At 34.2% G+C, this 17,953-nt stretch overlaps 1 protein-coding gene across 3 annotated transcripts in view; it reads right to left on the reverse strand.

Annotated features, from left to right (window-relative positions):
* Positions 1–561: 561 nt before the first annotated feature.
* Positions 562–17,953, reverse strand: part of Tdrd3 (Tudor domain containing 3) — a 54,820-nt gene continuing 37,428 nt past the window's right edge. The window contains exons 12-14 of one of the 3 annotated variants that reach the window (XM_071597035.1): positions 17,070–17,180; positions 11,535–11,628; positions 562–2,985 (exon numbers count right to left, since the gene is read on the reverse strand). In XM_071597035.1, the coding sequence (XP_071453136.1) occupies positions 2,753–2,985; positions 11,535–11,628; positions 17,070–17,180 (438 nt within the window). In that variant the 3' untranslated portion in view covers positions 562–2,752. Of the gene's footprint in view, positions 3,041–11,534; positions 11,629–17,069; positions 17,181–17,953 lie in introns of all 3 variants that reach the window. The other 2 variants (XM_071597034.1, XM_071597036.1) reach the window with 2 other exon arrangements.

The following is a 17,953-nucleotide window of genomic DNA, read 5'->3' on the forward strand; positions in this document are numbered from 1 at the left end:
TGGAATGGTTGATTGTAGAAATAAATATTGGTCATCATTATAAAACACCATTTTAAATGATATTTAAATATGTACATATCCATAGATTATATTTTAACAAGTAAAACAGAAATACTCAAACGGCCTTTCTGGGGCAATTATTATTTCACAGCATGAAATTAAATAATCTTGATACTTCAAATGGCTTCAAAAAACTACAAATAATGCCCAAAAGATACCTCCATCAGCTACAATTAAAAACAGAATTATTAATAATTGCCATCACCTACAAGGCAATGAGGAATAATAACATTATGTAACAGAAAATTATCACAGCTTGAAATAAAAATGATGCTACCTCATTTTTTTAGTATTGGCTTGGTTTGAAAATACTTCACAATGCTGCAGAGAATACATCAACATAGCTGAACATTATGAATCAAATGAATTATCAATGCTTATGCTCCAATTAATAGTTTTAAAAACATTGAACTAAAATGAAAGCAGTATGCATTGCCTGTGCTTACTGCTTTTGTTAATATTTTTATTGCTTATTTATTTAACCTTAATATTATATAATAATATATATTTTGGGCAACAAATAGGGGGGGGGGGGTGGTTAAACTAGATTAGGAGAAATAGGGTATTCAGCTATTGCCAGTCACATACTATTTTTTTTATTTACGGCAGGAGTACGTTTAACTTGTATATTATAAGAAAAGTCCGAGCATGATATTTAGGAAAAATATCTTTCCATTTAAGTCTTGCAATATATGATATGATATTTATAAAAGATCATGCATCTCTTGTGGCATAACAGGTGATTACATGATGTAATTTGAGTTCTTTTAAAAAGGGAATGTTAATTTTAGACATCTAGAATACTGATTGATGTAATTTACTAGCTCTTTAAATATTTAAAAATGCAAAAACTTCATGGATGCTGGCAGTGAAATCAGCTACAGTCAATTAGATTCAACAAAACTCTCCGTTCAAGTGCATTAACATTGTTAAAAGTCCTCTCAGTATCCAAAAACATTGCTGTCATATCTTAATGAAACATCCATGAGGATTCAACAACATAATTTCTAATGATAATTTTTAGCCATAAATTTCATAGATTAGTTATCTTGATTCATTAAATTGAATCAAATACATTTACAATGATATTCTGCATTTCTAATAAATACCTGGCCTTATGCATTGATTTTCCCCTAAAATATGTAAATTATGATTATCTCATCTACCAACTTATTGAATAAGGCCCCTCTGCAAATCCAAATCTTTCATTTCGTTTTTCTCCCGTAATGGAGTACTCCCACGTTTTTTTGTGGCTATCATTGAAGCTTTTACTCATTTATATATAGATACCTTTGAAACAATGACTTCTATAATTTACATTGTTTGAGTGCTACAGTTCTTTAAGTTCAGCATATGCAGTCTTCGCAGAGAGAACTGGCAACTAGGAAAAAAAAACTCCTCCAGTCACTCAAAAATCTTCAAAGAGTAATGTAAAAATTATATCACTACTATTTCATGCCACCACTGGAATCATGAGTAATTTTTATTATGTTTTACTAATATAATGATCGCACAGGCAAATGGTGTTCATGCTCACCTAGGAAATCAAAAGTCAAATGCTCCCTTCTTTGCTCACCTTAGCCACAGCAAATTCAATGTTCATGTTACTACAAAAATACATTTTTATGCATTCATAATATAAATAAAACTTTATGTAAGATTTTCAAATGTAATCTGAGCAAATAAGCCCTTACAATAGCATCTATATTATAAAACTGATACAAGATAAATTCCTACTTAACAATTACATTTTCTACAACTTCAACAGAAACCTTTTTTTTATTAGGAGAATGACATTGAAGAAAATAACATTCTGATAATAAACTTCAAAATGTTGATGTAGAAAAAATGCTTAAACATACAAGCTGTTCAACATAAGAAAACCACCAAAATGAAATTTTACAAAAACAGAGCTTTGAATTTACAACAAAATAAAATTAAAAAAGTAATTCATCTCAATTACCAAAATTTATCACATTTCTTAAATAAACATGCTTATGCCCAACATACTCCCATGAAGATGGGTATTTTCCCCAAAACAATGATAAATTAAATTTGAAACATCAAAAATGCAAAATTGTGGTTTAAAATATGATAGTATTTAGGAGCAGATATTTTTTGAGCTGTGGATCTTGGGGAAAAAAATTACATTTCAACAATTTACTCCATTTACTCAGGATGGCAGTCAACAGTTGAAAATTTAATGCATTAGATTACACTAAATAGCACCAACACTGCTATCAAAGTAAGAGTTTTCTTTAAAAAGGTCCTTTGTACTTACTGAAAGATGTCCCTTACAGTCAAAACTTATAAAACTTCTTGTCTTTCAGTAGAAATATGCATACTCGGTGAATTGGGTAAATTGAAAAAACTAGCACCCACTACTTCATAGGTTTATTAACAAATGAGAAGAGCTCATAGCTGAAAGTTAGTATAAGTTAGAAATCAGTTCTGGCATTTATGTATATTTACTGGGAGTGACTTTCGTCAAATGCTTTGATTACATACAGACTAACTCAATGACACTCATTTAACACGCACAAACAGGCACTGCTTCTTGCCACACACCAGAAAGAGAGAAATAACTGAAGACAGTGGCAAAAGTTTCTAATAGATCACTGAGTTGAGTACCAAACCATATGCTTTGGAATAGGCATTTGGCTTTTTTCCTAACTGAGGTATTATGCTGCCATCATTTCCGCTGTGCCGGGGGTACATACATCTGCCGTGGTGGAAGACGTCCAACACCCCTTCGCCCATTACCAACTGCTTCCCTATTTCCCACTACCACATTTCCGGGGTTCATTCCATCCACAAGTCCACTGGCATTGTTCTCTCTGCCTCCCCACACCTTGCTCTGCCCCAGACCAACGTCCCCGGCCTCGATCCGACCTCCCAGTTCTCTCTTCTGAAACTCCAGCATCCCTGGGAGGAGAATGGGAGGAAACACATTCAGAGTGCTATCCCTACCTGTAAAAGTCTGTAAAAGACCCAGTGGTTTACTACTGAAATGCGAAAGAAAGAAGCATGAAATAAAAAAGCTGGCAAAAAAATATATAAAGCCTTGGTTAAAGCAGGAAAAAAAAACCTGGTAAAAAGCTAAATCCACAATGGCAAAGATTTCAAACAAATAAAGCAGCAGTATATCCAAACTTAAATTAGCTTATGGAATAAATTTTAAGCACCTTCCCAAGGTGCACCTTTAATAGATAAACAATAATTGTCAATTGGAAAACTTAAATAATGACAAACAAATAAATATAATTTACTTCATATTTTTTTTAATTACTAACTACTTATTACTCTGGTCCAATATGTAATAAGGATTTGAATTTCTTAATTCAATAATATAAATTTCTAGGATTTTCAATTTTCTTTTCTTTGCTTTGATCTTTCTTATGGAGTCATTAAGGAGGTCGAGATGGTGTGATAGCTAAGGTACTGACTTCCCACCCTAAGGGTCCGGGTTCGAATCCCGGTGGTAGCTCCATTTTTCAGTGACATCCTGATTCTTACTTGTGGTACTATATGGAGAGTACTTCAAGTGAGTACATCATCCCTCAGGTTAAGGGTAGGTTAAATTGTAAACCCCTCAGCGCCTTTCGTTAAGAGCAGACTGATGCCAGGTTTCTCTCCACCCTTCCTTTTTTCTTCTGAAACATCCTCCCCTACCAGCCTTTCCCTTTTGGTGCAAACAACCTCTGCTGTCCATCTAATAACTACGACTAATACTACTGATGTCATTAATATTTTTGGAATCAATGGTCTAGCCACCATAACCATAGTCCACCAGCCTATCCAATGACGACCTATCTAAGTCCCACAGTTACCAATGTGATGTTATTAAGCTGAAAACTTTTGAAAAGTGACTTCTTCTCATGTGAAGAAATTACATGTAAAAGCAGTTGTGTGCCATTTAATGGAAGAAGGTTTTACAAGTGTAACAGCAAGTGGGTGACTAAACATCTATGGAACTAATCTTAAAATTCAAATAAGACCCATAATCTGTAAAAATAATTAATTTCCATTTATCAAAGGAAAAAAATTATAATGATGGGTTTCTCTCCCAAAACATCATCATGCTCCTATCTTTAAACAAATTTTCATGCATTACAATAAATATGCAGGGGCAAATTATCTTAAATAAATATATGAGAAAAAATGGATCATGTAGTAAATACATATCAATAAATATTTTACTTAAGTTCTCAATCTCACATAAAATCATCCTTGTAAATACAACTTAATGATAGTATGAAACTTCTATTAACCTTTCTACTGACATATATGCCTGATATATCGACCCTCGTTGGTGGTGTGAAAACTGCCACTGGCCAATATATCTATTTTGACTATTTTACTTTGTGATATGTGGCCCAGTCAACAGCTCCTGTCTCTTTCTACGGCTGGTGCTCTATCATCTCTGCTGCTTACAAAGATAGTTTCCCCCTATTCTGAAGATATACGCTGATTGTGCACATTATGTTTGCCTCATACGTTCTCCCATGTTTTTTTGTTACTCTCAGGCCAGTAGCATATGATCTTTCATTTAGGTGAGAGCTAACTCAGGACTGTTTTTTCTCTGTCTCTCTTAATATTTATTTTACAAAAAGATTAGCTCATATTGAGTATTACATCATCATAAAATACAGAAATTTCCATATTTTTATATCTTTCATTATGTTTTCACAAATTATCCTTGTTCATGTATATTGGTGAGCATTGTGTTCATTGCAATTTGCCATATTCATTAATTTACTAGACTTTTCCAGTCATAATTTTACTAAGAATCAGTGCAAATCCTCCGGTGTTGAATTCTTACAGAACTGCGTCTTATTTAAGAAATAATTCTGCTTTATGAATGCATATAAATATGTTTTCCGGAATTACATACTCCTCTTTCTCCATATCATGTAGGGTTGAACAAGTAGATATGTCAATTTGCGATTTATAATTTTTCATTTTGATACAATTAATAAAACATTATTTTAGGGTTGTCTCTGTGAAAAATGTCAAAGTGTTTGAGAAGTAAGGATATTAAAGATGTGCATTGGTAATGATGACAACAGTGATTTGCCATCGGAGACCTCCAATGGAGAGATTTCTTCTCTAGAAAGAATATTTCATCTACACTGCAAAGCCAGGGACAAAGAGTCATCGATCTCTCCTTCCTTCGAGGGAGAGGACTCATGTGGATCTGACCAAGAAGATGGAAATGCTGATCTACGTGAAGGCAAGTGGGCCAAAGTGAGTGAATAACGATAACCCTCCTAAGATAGCCATTGAGTTTCTAGAGACACCAGAACCTAAGCATGCTCCTCTATGTGGTCCGCAACCAATCCAACACTTCTGTTAATTTTTTACAGATGTTCTATTGAATGAAATTGTAAGGGAAACAAATGCACATGCTCAACACTTCCTCAGTGAAGATGGATGTTTTACTCCAAATGCTAGGGCAAAAAACAATGCTAGGAATAATGATATGGTGTCAAAAAACTTATAAAAATGTCAAATGAAAAAGAGAATGGTTTTGTGTTTTCAGTATAAGAGGGAAAAAGAGAAAGAAAAAGATGCCGAACTTGGTGCACTCAATACAATGAAGGCCTTCGCGGTGAATGCTTCCATAAGCATGTGTGTGAATGTACGATCATATGAAATATTTGTAACCCTTGCAAAAAGTTACTGATCATCATGCAAATGCAACACTTGAAAGAAAATTAAATTTTATCTTTTAAGAATTTCATTGCAAGGAAATAATATTTTTCCAATAATAATATAAAATAAGCATAAAAGTTAGATATCCATACTAAAAAGAAAGACGTACTTTTCCACAGATTTTATTATACGGTACAACGCATTTCACCGACTTGCGGCATCATCAGGTACAAATTTACAAAACAGACAGAGCAAGAATATAGTATACCCTCAGGACAGAGTGGGGGCAGGGAGGGTTGGAAGGACCTGAGAGGGGTGGGGGCTCGCAGGTGCGTTGATGGATTGTTTTGACCATTTCCAGGCTAGTTTCTCGGAGAGGAGTCGGGAGGGGTATGGGAACAATTGCTCATTACAAAGTGTCATGTTGTACCTTATGATGCCACAAGTCGGTGAAACGCATTGTACCGTATAATAAAATCTGTGGAAAAGTATGAGTCTTTCTTTTTAGTATGGATATTAAATACTTCCACGAGGTGAAGCCTGAAGCATTAGAATAAAAGTTAGATTTTTTTATACATGTAGCATTTATTTTTTTTTTCCTTGCTAAAAATTAGAGTCAACCCCAGTAATTAATTCTTCAACGAATCTTAACCCCCAAATATACCTCCAGCATTGGGAAAAAACTAGATGCATTGAGTACTAGAAATAATTCAAAATCTATATTCTTGTAAACTTCCTGAAAAGAGCCTTGGCAGTCTTCACACATCCCACCCAAAATGGGCTAGCAGTAAAAGGGTTAAATCATACATTAATCTAAGGTGTCACCTTCTAAAAAGGTGATTATTTCTAAGAAGCTAATCATGTTTTTGTTTACCAATGTAAATTTCACTACCTAGCCATTGTTAAAAACTTACGCAACTGACGATGAAAACCAAGAAATGAAGTTGGAAAATTGGAAACTCATTGGAAATAAAATGGCAACGTAACAGAAAAAAGAAGAACCAACTCAGCACTAGTTTTTGTTTACATTATGTACACAGTTCCATTGACTTTTTATTGATAGGCAGTTATTAAGGTGCATAATCATTTTTACATAATGGAGAAGTAGGCCACCAGTATGTTAATCTGAATTGCATGAAAAATTTTGTTTCCGGCAGGAGTGGTCATTTTAAATTACCTAAAATAACACCACAACTGAAGGATGGCCATTTATTTGCCATATCAATCCATTTAACTATTGATTTACTACCTTGATCAAAAAGTTCCCGGAATAACCACCGTGTGGCGCTCCCATCGTTCCGATTTGAGTTCTGTTTTTTTTGTTAAATTGGTACATCTGTTGTTGATATTCCCTTTAAATCTTAGTGTCATAACTTGACATTTGCAAAAGTTACGTAGCCAAGAGTACATCTATCTCTGTGTGTGTTGGCGATTTTTTACAATTGCAGAAATGGATTTAAATTTGCAACAACGAACTTGTATTAAATTTTGCGTAAAAAACGGATTTAGTGGCGCACGGACGTTGGAAATGTTGGAAAAGTGTTTCGGCAACGATTCTCTAAAAAAACGGTCGTTTACCAGTGGCACGAGCGGTTCAGAAGTGGTCGTGAGTCAATCGAAGATGATGAACGCAGTGGCAGACCATCGACATCGAAAGTCGGTGAAAAAATTGATAAAGTAAAAGAAATGTTGGTCAATAACCGCAAATTAACCATCAGAGAAATAGCGGAGGACTTGAACATTGCCTATGGATCCGCCCAAGACATTGTGGTTAATGATTTGGGTTTCCGTCGTGTAGCAGCAAAGTTGGTGCCAAAAGACCTCAATTTCATGCAAAAAAGAGACCGTGTTGACGTCGCAAAAGACATGATTTGCGAGGCTGAATCCGATCCCACATTCATCAAAAGGATCATTACTGGAGACGAGACGTGGGTTTATGAGTACGACACGCAATCCAGACATCAGGCAAGTGAATGGCGTTCACCAAATGAGCCGAGACCAAAAAAACCACGTCGTTTTCAGTCAAAAAAGAAGGCAATGCTGACGGTTTTCATGGATTACAACGGTGTAGTGCATCATGAATTTTTGCCAGAAGGCCAGACAGTAAACAAAGAGTATTATTTGGGCGTTATGAGACGTTTGCGTGAAGCAATTCGCCGAAAGAGACCAGAAATGTGGGCAGAAAACTCGTGGATTTTGCACCATGATAACGCACCGTCGCACAGTGCTATCATTATTCGTAATTTTTTGACGAAAAATGCAACAAATACCATCCAACAGCCACCGAATTCACCTGATTTGGCTCCCTGTGACTTCTTTCTGTTCAATCGAGTTAAAAAACCATTACGGGGAACGCGTTTTAGCAGCCGAGAGGAAGTAATGGAAAAATCGCAGGAAGCACTGATGGACATACCGAAAACCGACCGTAACTTTTGCAAATGTCAAGTTATGACACTAAGATTTAAAGGGAATATCAACAACAGATGTACCAATTTAACAAAAAAAACAGAACTCAAATCGGAACGATGGGAGCGCCACACGGTGGTTATTCCGGGAACTTTTTGATCAAGGTAGTATATATTCTTATATTGGCCATTTAACTCATTTTTTCATTTCTCCTCTAGTGTCTCTTTTGTAATTATTTGTTAAAAGTACTTTTTGTGCCTACCCCCAACAATGGATCCTGTAACATCTAAACTTATGGCAAAAAATCAATTCATACTTTCACAGCCTTTTCCCTAATTGACCAAATTAGCCAGACATAAGATGATTTTCAATCTTTTAACAATAAATATACATGATTTTCACCTTAAGTAGAACCTTACTTATGCTACTGATCCAACCTGTAATAACCAGAATGAGAAGCAGCTTGTCCAAAAGCTTATCAATATCCAGCTGATCTCTCTTAATAAAATCGCATAACAAAAGCATATTTTGTGATTCTGTAGTATTTAGGATTGCTAATAAAGCTAGCCATGGCTATACGCAGATTCCTTGGATCCTCTACTACATCTAAATCTATCGATGAGCCATGCAAAGAAGTAATCTTCTATAATGACATATAGTTAAGAAAAAAGGCAAAGGAAGTGGTACTGCAAAATACCAAAACATCATAATCAATTGCAAATAGGCACTTCAGGGATATAGTATAAAGGTAATGCAATATTAGAAGATATGTTAAAAGAAAATCATTAATGCAGGATGAATACATTGAAAATAAAAAGCAGGAATGTACCAAAAAGCTGTACCACAATCCATAACCTATGGAATATGGTTAAAAATAAGAGGATTTATTGGGCATTAAGATGGATCAATTTTGATTTTTTGTTGAAGTTTCCAAAGTCTGAGGATGGAAAAGTTGCATCTGGGGTGATGTTTTAATTTATAGTAGTATTTTGTTGAATTAGGTTTTGGATGGATGCAGATTACCTCTACACTTCTCTAACCTAAAAAGGAAACAACCAGGCACACTTCACTGACGTATTATACAACCCTCTTCAATTCTGCACACTTTCTCCCTCCCTTCATTTCATCTCACATCTTTTTCCTCTCCCTAACTCACTGGCCTAATGGACAATAAATTCTGTGCACCCATCTTTCCTGCCTCCTTTTTATTTCTCCCAACAATACCCCACTCCCCCAACAGGCTCCTCATTCAATTCCTCATTTGTTTTTCTTTTTATCAATTTCATCCTCTCCAAATTTCCCCACACCCACATATCTATATTATATATTCACCATGCCTATCAAACTGATGTGCTCAGCAATGAATTTAACCCTTTGGGTTATTGGGCTGACTTAACTTGAGCATCCATAAATTTGACTGTTATAATGGATTCCCAGCATACTTTAATTTATATCTCCATCTAATCATGCCTCTACATCATTTTCTCTGGCTATACAAGTACAGTAAACTCTCAATTATCCATTTGAAGATTACCCATTTTGAGGATTATCCGTACTAGCAATTCAAAATTTTAATAAAATTACAATCATAAAGATAGTGAAATGTTTTGAAACTTCCATATACTTTAAAAGAACAACAAGTTAGAATTACCAGGGATTTCTTAAAAGTTTTTCATTTCACAAAATCGAAAGTTGTCAATAGAATTTGATGTTTTAACTGAAACATTTTTGCAATATCCATACTTTCCCATGACAGTTTCCCTGGAATTCATTAGCCCAGAGAATTAGCTTTACCTCGAAACAATTAAGTCATTATTACATACACTGCATTACTTTAATCAAAATCATACGACAAATATGAATCTGTGTCAGTGATCCTTTTGATAATATTCACCTGTTGCAGGTCATTGGTTTTTTCCTGGCTATATAATTGGTTTATCTTAATGAGGAAAATATGTTCTTTTATTCACTTTATAATAGTACTATGTTCTTGTAAAACTATAATTCCGACCATATAAAAATAGCTAAAAGTTGAAAATTAGAACTTTCCGCCATTAAAAAATGCAAGTTAATCACTCAAAATGAAAAAGGAGTCTCCTTATTCTTACACCCATTCATATGATGACCATACTTTCTGCATTTTCAGTTATCCAGGTTTTCCAATTATCTGTACTTCATCATCGTGCAACAGCATGGATATTCAAGAGTTTGCTGTGCATTGAAATCAAGGCTGATTGATTATCCATGCCAAAGCCAATGGACTTTTTAAAAATATTTCATATTAGCCTACCATGATTATCCCACAAAGAAGACATTATATTAAATTTATATTATAAAAACGAGGCTTTATATGAAATAATGGCACCTTTTAAAACTCAAAACACAAAATCTTCAATTTAGATCCAATTTTGTACAGCTGCAATGAGTTGGGCAATAAGTAACAATGCATGGAATTAGTAAAGCACATCAAGGGATTGAAGAGAGAGGTGTATCAAATGTATGAACTTAAAATTTTCAAATTGCCATAAAAGTATCCCCACTAAACTTGCCTAAAAAATTGCAATAAAAAACACTAGCCCCACAGTCAGGTTTTTACAACTTTCACCTGGTTTCCCACAAAAATTGAACATCAATATGTCATTTCCTTTTCCCTATGGTTCCTAATTCCTTTACTCATTTGATTTTTAGCGCATTCTGCTAGTACTAAGTTTGAAAGGCTATTATTCTTTAGTGATTGCTTCTCCTAAGATCCCATCAATTCCACAGAACCCTAGACTTCATATGCTTGCACACACCAGAACCTTCAATTTCTTTGAAAATGCCGGTAACTTCTTTATTATTCTTCTATGAATTACTTTATTTTGATTATCTCTACTTGACCTTCGTCAATAACCTTCCATCCTTGTGCTATTACTGAAGTATTTATATACATTAAATTCTATGGGCACTTTTTATAATAGTTCTCCTCATGATGTACTATCTTCCTCAGCTTCCCTCTTCGATTGTTACTTTCTTCCAAGAACGTAGCAAAATGACAAGAAAAACCACATGGAATGGGCACACTTTGTATTTCCTTGGAAAGAAATAGATGAAAAATAGAGGTGAGAATCCAAGGGGAAGGGGAAAAATATGTAGACTAAATAATGAGGTTCATAATAAAGAATAGCAACATATCAGGAACAATACAATTAGCAATGAAGAGGAAAGGTTAGTATTAATTAGGAAAGGATGGTGGATTGCAGACAACCAACCTCCATTGGAAAACCAGATAAAATTAATTTTACTTATCTAAACTCCATTAGCATAATTATGCAAAACTAGCTCAAGCGCAAAATATAATAACAGGACTAACCAAATCTGTTGAGATGTAAATGAAATGCCATTCTATAAGGCATGGAATTTTTAAGACTCACCAGAATAATGGTTCGGTGTGTATGAGGATGGAGTTAAAACCCCAACTGAATTGATGAAGGCACTGGAAGACTGTATGGCAGGTCCAAATTCATCCTTGAAATAATTTTGAATTAAATCAATTAATTTAAATATAAGATTGACATTTTATCAGTAATTTTCTAATCCCAAAAGATATTTTAAGTAAAAACAAAGAAAAAGCAATGAAACATTGTTAAATGAATAATGTTACCTATTTTACTTAAGTATAGCAATAAATCAATCTTAGTTCATGAAAACAAATAATTTAATCAACTAAGTATAAATGCTCAAAATTTCTAATTGTAACATTCTTTATCTTGTTAGGACTACCCCATGTGTGGTCACTGATCACGTTTTACAATTCATGGACAGTATAAATAAATTAAACCAAAGATTTGCAAGTAAAATCTCCCTTCAAATGAGCAATTTCATTTCTTCAAAGCATGGCTCAAATTCTTCATTGAAAAAAGAATTTTTGAAAGATCTCCAAGCCAAATCTTAAAATGAATAGAAAGTATTTTCCTTCCCAAAAGATGTTACTTTGAATTAAAACCCAGATATTTATCCTTTTAATTTATGGTGAATAGTTTTCATTCAAATTTTAAGGCGAATACACTTTGTGGAGCAAGAATAATATTATAAATGTGATAATGCTTTCATGTCTGTTCCATTTTCTGACATAGATTATGTGTGTCATGTTTGTTCCTCATTGCGCATCATCGTAGTGTCACAATAAGGAAGTCAAGATGGACTAAAAAAAACATTGAAAACAATGAGCAGCAATGATTTTACAACTAGATACTAGGTCTCATCTTATGAAATATTACCACAATATTCAATTAATAAAATATTTAATGCCACATTGATGCTCTTCCGGAAAGCAACTTGGCAATGTGGTTCAAATGCCACATTTAATTACAAAGCAACAAAACTTTTTATATGATCTGGAATTTTTTTACCAATTTTTTAAAATAAAATTTCTTTTTCTATGAATACAGCGTTTCCACTAAATCCACATTCAAATTTGAATTATTTATAATTTTAAGAATCCTCGAAGAATTTTATCTTGGCTCAACAAATAATACCTAAATTTTGAGAAACAAAATAAATGACAGGAAATCTAATATATAATAACAATAATAATAGATATAATAATGCAATTAATATAAATGCATAGTTATCATAATAATATAATTAATATAATACTAACATACACAAGTTACTTATATCTTAAATGTTTCATATTATTATTCAATGGATTCCACTGTTTCTGATGCTCATGATCACAACAAACTCAATGTTTCATTTTCAGATAATTTCTATCCACCATCCATTCCTGCAATACAGTTTGCCTATCCATGGTTGATAGCTATCCTAAACACCCCATACCCTCCACATTTAACTAACATTCAAGCTCATCGAGGCATACTCAGTTTCATTCCCAAAAAATGTGGAGTGATTCTATTTAAATTCATAGTTTTATAAGTTCCATATACTACAACAATCTTTCTGCTGGCATTTGCATACCTCTTAAGCTCTTTCTTATACCTACTATCATTCTCAAAAATTCTACCGCAGTATATAAAATTTTCCAGCCCACACTTTTAATCATTTCATCATTGACACTCATCCCATTACCCTTATGAAGCATGACTACATTTGTTTAGGATCCATTTACCCCCAAATTCATTCTGCCTGTTAACTCACTGAAGGTATTCAGGGCCCCCAATTGTTCTTGTGAACTCTAGACCAGCAATACTGCACCATCGACATATTGGTGAACAGGTAAATTTAAATCTGCTAATGGTCAAGGGGCAAATCATTAAGTAAAGAAGTGTAAGTTATTGGATGTGAAGCATAGAGAACATGAGATATTAGAGAACAAAAGATAAAAAAGAAGAGAATCCTTTGAAAACTGGATATGGAGAACGATGCTGAAGATTACGTGGTTTGACTTGCTAGGAAGAGATAAGGAGAACAAAAAGAGAGAGAAGCTTTATTGATTCCATTTTAAAGATGATGAAGAACTGGCTTGGGCATGCACAGAGAAAGGACTGCTTCATAAAGTATGTCTTGGAAGGAAATCTGAGGGGCCGAAAGAAAAGACTTGTTAACGGACACTGTGAAGGGTAATTGTTAAGTGATTATGAAGAAAAGAACACAGGATAGGGAACTGTGGTGGAGCAGCTAGGACCAGCATGGGAAAATAGTGATGACACAACAATATGTAACTTGACCCACACTAACACATTTCACAAATTATACACCATCACTGCTTACTGAATTTCCATTTTTTTAAATACTCACTGATGTCACAACCTTGCTGTTCGCCTCGCCTCGATGTCTTCGCTGTTTGCCTCAACTCCCATGCATTAATCTTCACCACCTCACGGATTTGGCTTACTTTCATACTCTAGACCACTATGATTTAAATTCTCAATTCACCTCCTCTAACACAGTGATTTTGTTTTTACCCAAGACAATATCACCAATTTTGATGATAGGTCTGCTCTAAATATTCTTAACAAGTTCATATCCTTTTTTAATGGACAAGGGCCTAGCCACAATGAGATATTGATTTCCATTACAACACAGAAGCTAATTTAGGCTCAGACTGAGGTTGGGAGAGTAACCTCCACAATGGTGTTCTTTTCTTGTGTCTACATATCAGAGGCAGGTTAAATGCAGATAGGCACAATGGAATACAAAGAAAACATGCCTGGGACTCTTAATGAAGGTCCCCCACATCAACAATCTATCCTTTCTAAAGACACTATCTTGATTGGCAACATGACGCTATCTGATTCCTACCATTAGGAGTTTATAGTACCAACACTACAGGATGCAAATTTATAAGAGCATGAGGAACAGCAAGAATTCATAATAGTGGGCACTGATATCATTATAGCAGAAGTAGTAGCCATTCAAAGATTGTTTGTGCAGCTTGAACAAATAGGTATGCCGTGAGATTAAACTGCACATAGATCTTCAAAAAACCCATAAGTAAATCTCAACTTTCTTCTCTATAACATGTAACATTTGATTAATGAACTTACTACAGCAAAAATTTTAGGCACATAGATTTCTTCTAATCAATCTCCTTAATATTGTTATTGCAGTGCTTGATGAAACTCCTACACAATCCAATCATATATTTTACACCTACTTACTACACAGTACCTAGCAAAGTTCATGCAGTATGTACAACAAAATATCATACAAATCAATACGAGTATTGACTTTGTACGCAATAAATATTTAACTTATACTTTGAATTGTGACAGGGATTGATGATATTATTTTAATTGAGTTTGAACGCAGAATGGTAATTATGACTCTATGTACTACTCATCATTAATGAACCTTGATTATATTATTGCAACTAGGGACATATGAATTTGAGTATTGATGATTGGACTGAATACAACTATGAGGGTCATCCGGAAAGTAGTACCCGTTCGTGAAATAAAGACACAAAAGTAAATATTAACAAACATAAAAAATTTTATTTGAAAGAGGATACTTTAAACTACTTCTCAACATAATCTCCAAGCAAATTAAGGCATTTGTCATAACGTGTGACAAGTTTCTGTATTCCTGCTGCATAGTCCTTCGCCGCCAGCTCATTGAGATACGCGAGGGACCCATCTTGCACAAATTTTTGCATAATGCAGATGGTGTTTAACAATTTCATGAACAATTGTTCGAGAAACATTGGGAAAATGCTCACAGATGTCATCAATTGTGACGCGCCGATCGTTCCTCACGAATTCGTCAACTGAGCTCACCAGTTGGTCTGTAATGACAGACGGTCTCCCCGAACGCTCATCGTCGTGTGTGTTCCCCCTCCCCATGTTGAAGTTGCGACACCACCGCCGAACAGACGACTCGTCCATTACATTGTCTCCATACACCTCCTTTAATTGGCGATGAATATCACATGGGCGAACGTTTCTTGCATTGAGGAATTTAATCACTGCCCTCACTTCACAATGGCGGCGTTCTCAATTTTTTTAAACATTGTAAACAATCACAGAAACAACACAGGCAATGCTAGCGTCACGCAACTTGGCTCAGAGAAGGCAGACAAGCCACTGAAGCTATCTGACCTCGTCCAGCGGCTACTCGCGTCGTCAGCACTTCATGCGGCACGAACGGGTACTACTTTCCGGATGACCCTCGTACATTAGTATTCTGGCCTAAGGATCCACATGTTTATATGTACAGTAAACCCTCACTATTCCAGCCTCAGAAAACCTAGGCTGAGGCAAGCTATGTAGAAGGGGTCAGGAGTATGACAGGTGGAATATGAAGAGGTCGAAAGAGGCATTACCGCCAAAAATGTTTAGGTGGTAAATTCTTATTGACGTGGTTTCAAATAATAATAATACTTCAAATGATAATCCAGCTGTACCTTTTAAATTATTAATAAACTAAATTAACTAAAACATATTTCACATGGTCATCGAAACCACACATTTAACTTACAAGAAACATGCATTTGAAATAGGAGCTAATTTTTTCCACATGATTTCAATTGAAATGATCCATCTTGGAAAATGCAAACATATGCTCTCACAACAATATACATAGGTTAAGATTAGATTAACTGCAATCATCGGTTGAATCTTCACTAAAATCTAATAGAATTCATAAGCCTCACACCAAATGGTGCATCAACCTCAAATTACATCAGCTGTAATATTCTTTCATATTTAAGCAACATCAAATGTAGTGATAATATAATTTGATGATAGATAGTAGCACCTAAGTATATCAGAGAAACATGACAACTGAGCATTGTGTCATTACAATAGAATATCACAACAAAAAAATCTAGTGCTATTTTTCTGAAGTTAAACTCGGATTTATTTTAACATAAACTTGACTAATTAGTCATCTTAATAATAGCAATAGAGTAAATAAAGGGGATAGTACAATACACATTATCATTGCTTGGTTGGAAATTATTTATGAATTGCTAATGGCTTAATTTTTGGAGAAAATCAATTACTTATTTTATTCAAATAAGTTGATTTCATATTTAAATGGTATCTCCTTAAAATAGGGTGCTCTAATGTGTCATATAAAGTCATTTAAAGTTATTGATGATCAAGGGCATACAAGATTAAAGGAGGAAAATGTTACATGGAGTTGCTTGTCAAAATCCCAGATAATATGAATTTCAACTGATCTGGACAATGCCCCTTATAGTCTGGACAAGCAGGGGTTGACTGTATAACACACCTCTTGAAATAAGTTTGATTCACTTATTAACTAAACTAGAAGGTTGATTCTGTGGATTGTAGTTTTTTTTAAGAGTAGAGGTGGACCGAAGAGCATAATTCTCACTGCTGAAGTTGGTTCGCCAAGGAGCAACACACAAGCTAGCTCCATTTTAAGGATTCTAGATTTGATGATTGCAAGGAACTATTATTAAAAAACTAAATTATTGTTACTTTTGAATAACTAATCATATCAAGATATAGTCTTTTGCTTTTTAATTACTGAGGTACCTCAGAAAATGGGATGCAATCCTCTTGAAGAACTTCTTCATAATTCCCATACTCTGTAAACTGAACAACAACTGTCCTCTCTGAAACACCAGTAACTTCAGCATTGTAATACTGCAAAAAAAAATTGCTTACATCATGGTTCATTTTCATAATCATTAGGCTATTTTATTATAAGTATAATAAAATTACTAAAGCATCAAAAATAATTTCATGTGGGGCTTTAAATAATAATAAACTCCAAAGACTTCACCAATTATGAGTCATTCAACATAACTTTAAACTTTGACTTGTTTCTTCATGTTTCCGCCCAATAATGACAGGACTTTAACCTTGATGCTCAAATTTTACTTCCTCCATACACATGAGATAGTGCATCTCCATGCACAAGAGAAAGTATAATATGAAAAAAAATAAAGAAGCTTAAAGATTCCAAAAGATATACACATTTTCCCAAAGATATACTTGTCCATGTGTCTGCCTGCATATTGTTTTTGTTAGGATTTAGTGGACACAACTGCTCAAAGATAATATAAGTAATAAGAGAATGAAAATCCATTTTAATCAGGCTAAACAAAATTTTTGGATGGTACCCAAAATTAGCTCAGTTTATTTGGCATTTGTGAATTTATAGGTTAAACAATGGCAATCTGCTTGTCTTAAAATTAAAACCTGCAATAAGTATAGTTTTTATACAATTTTCGTATCACAAGTTTCCTATAAAACTAAATATTTAAATTTCAACATTTTATTTTCTAAATCTTCTTTGGCTTCAAACTGAATAATTTCTGTACTTCACAGATGTAAAAAAAACTGTTCATGCTTTTATTTCAAAACTTTCAATTTTGTCTAGACCAATTTATAGAAATATGTTAGCAAATGCCCGG

Source organism: Hetaerina americana, unplaced genomic scaffold, assembly GCF_022747635.1.
Source record: "Hetaerina americana unplaced genomic scaffold, ioHetAmer1.1.p SCAF_8, whole genome shotgun sequence".
Taxonomy (NCBI): domain Eukaryota; kingdom Metazoa; phylum Arthropoda; class Insecta; order Odonata; family Calopterygidae; genus Hetaerina; species Hetaerina americana.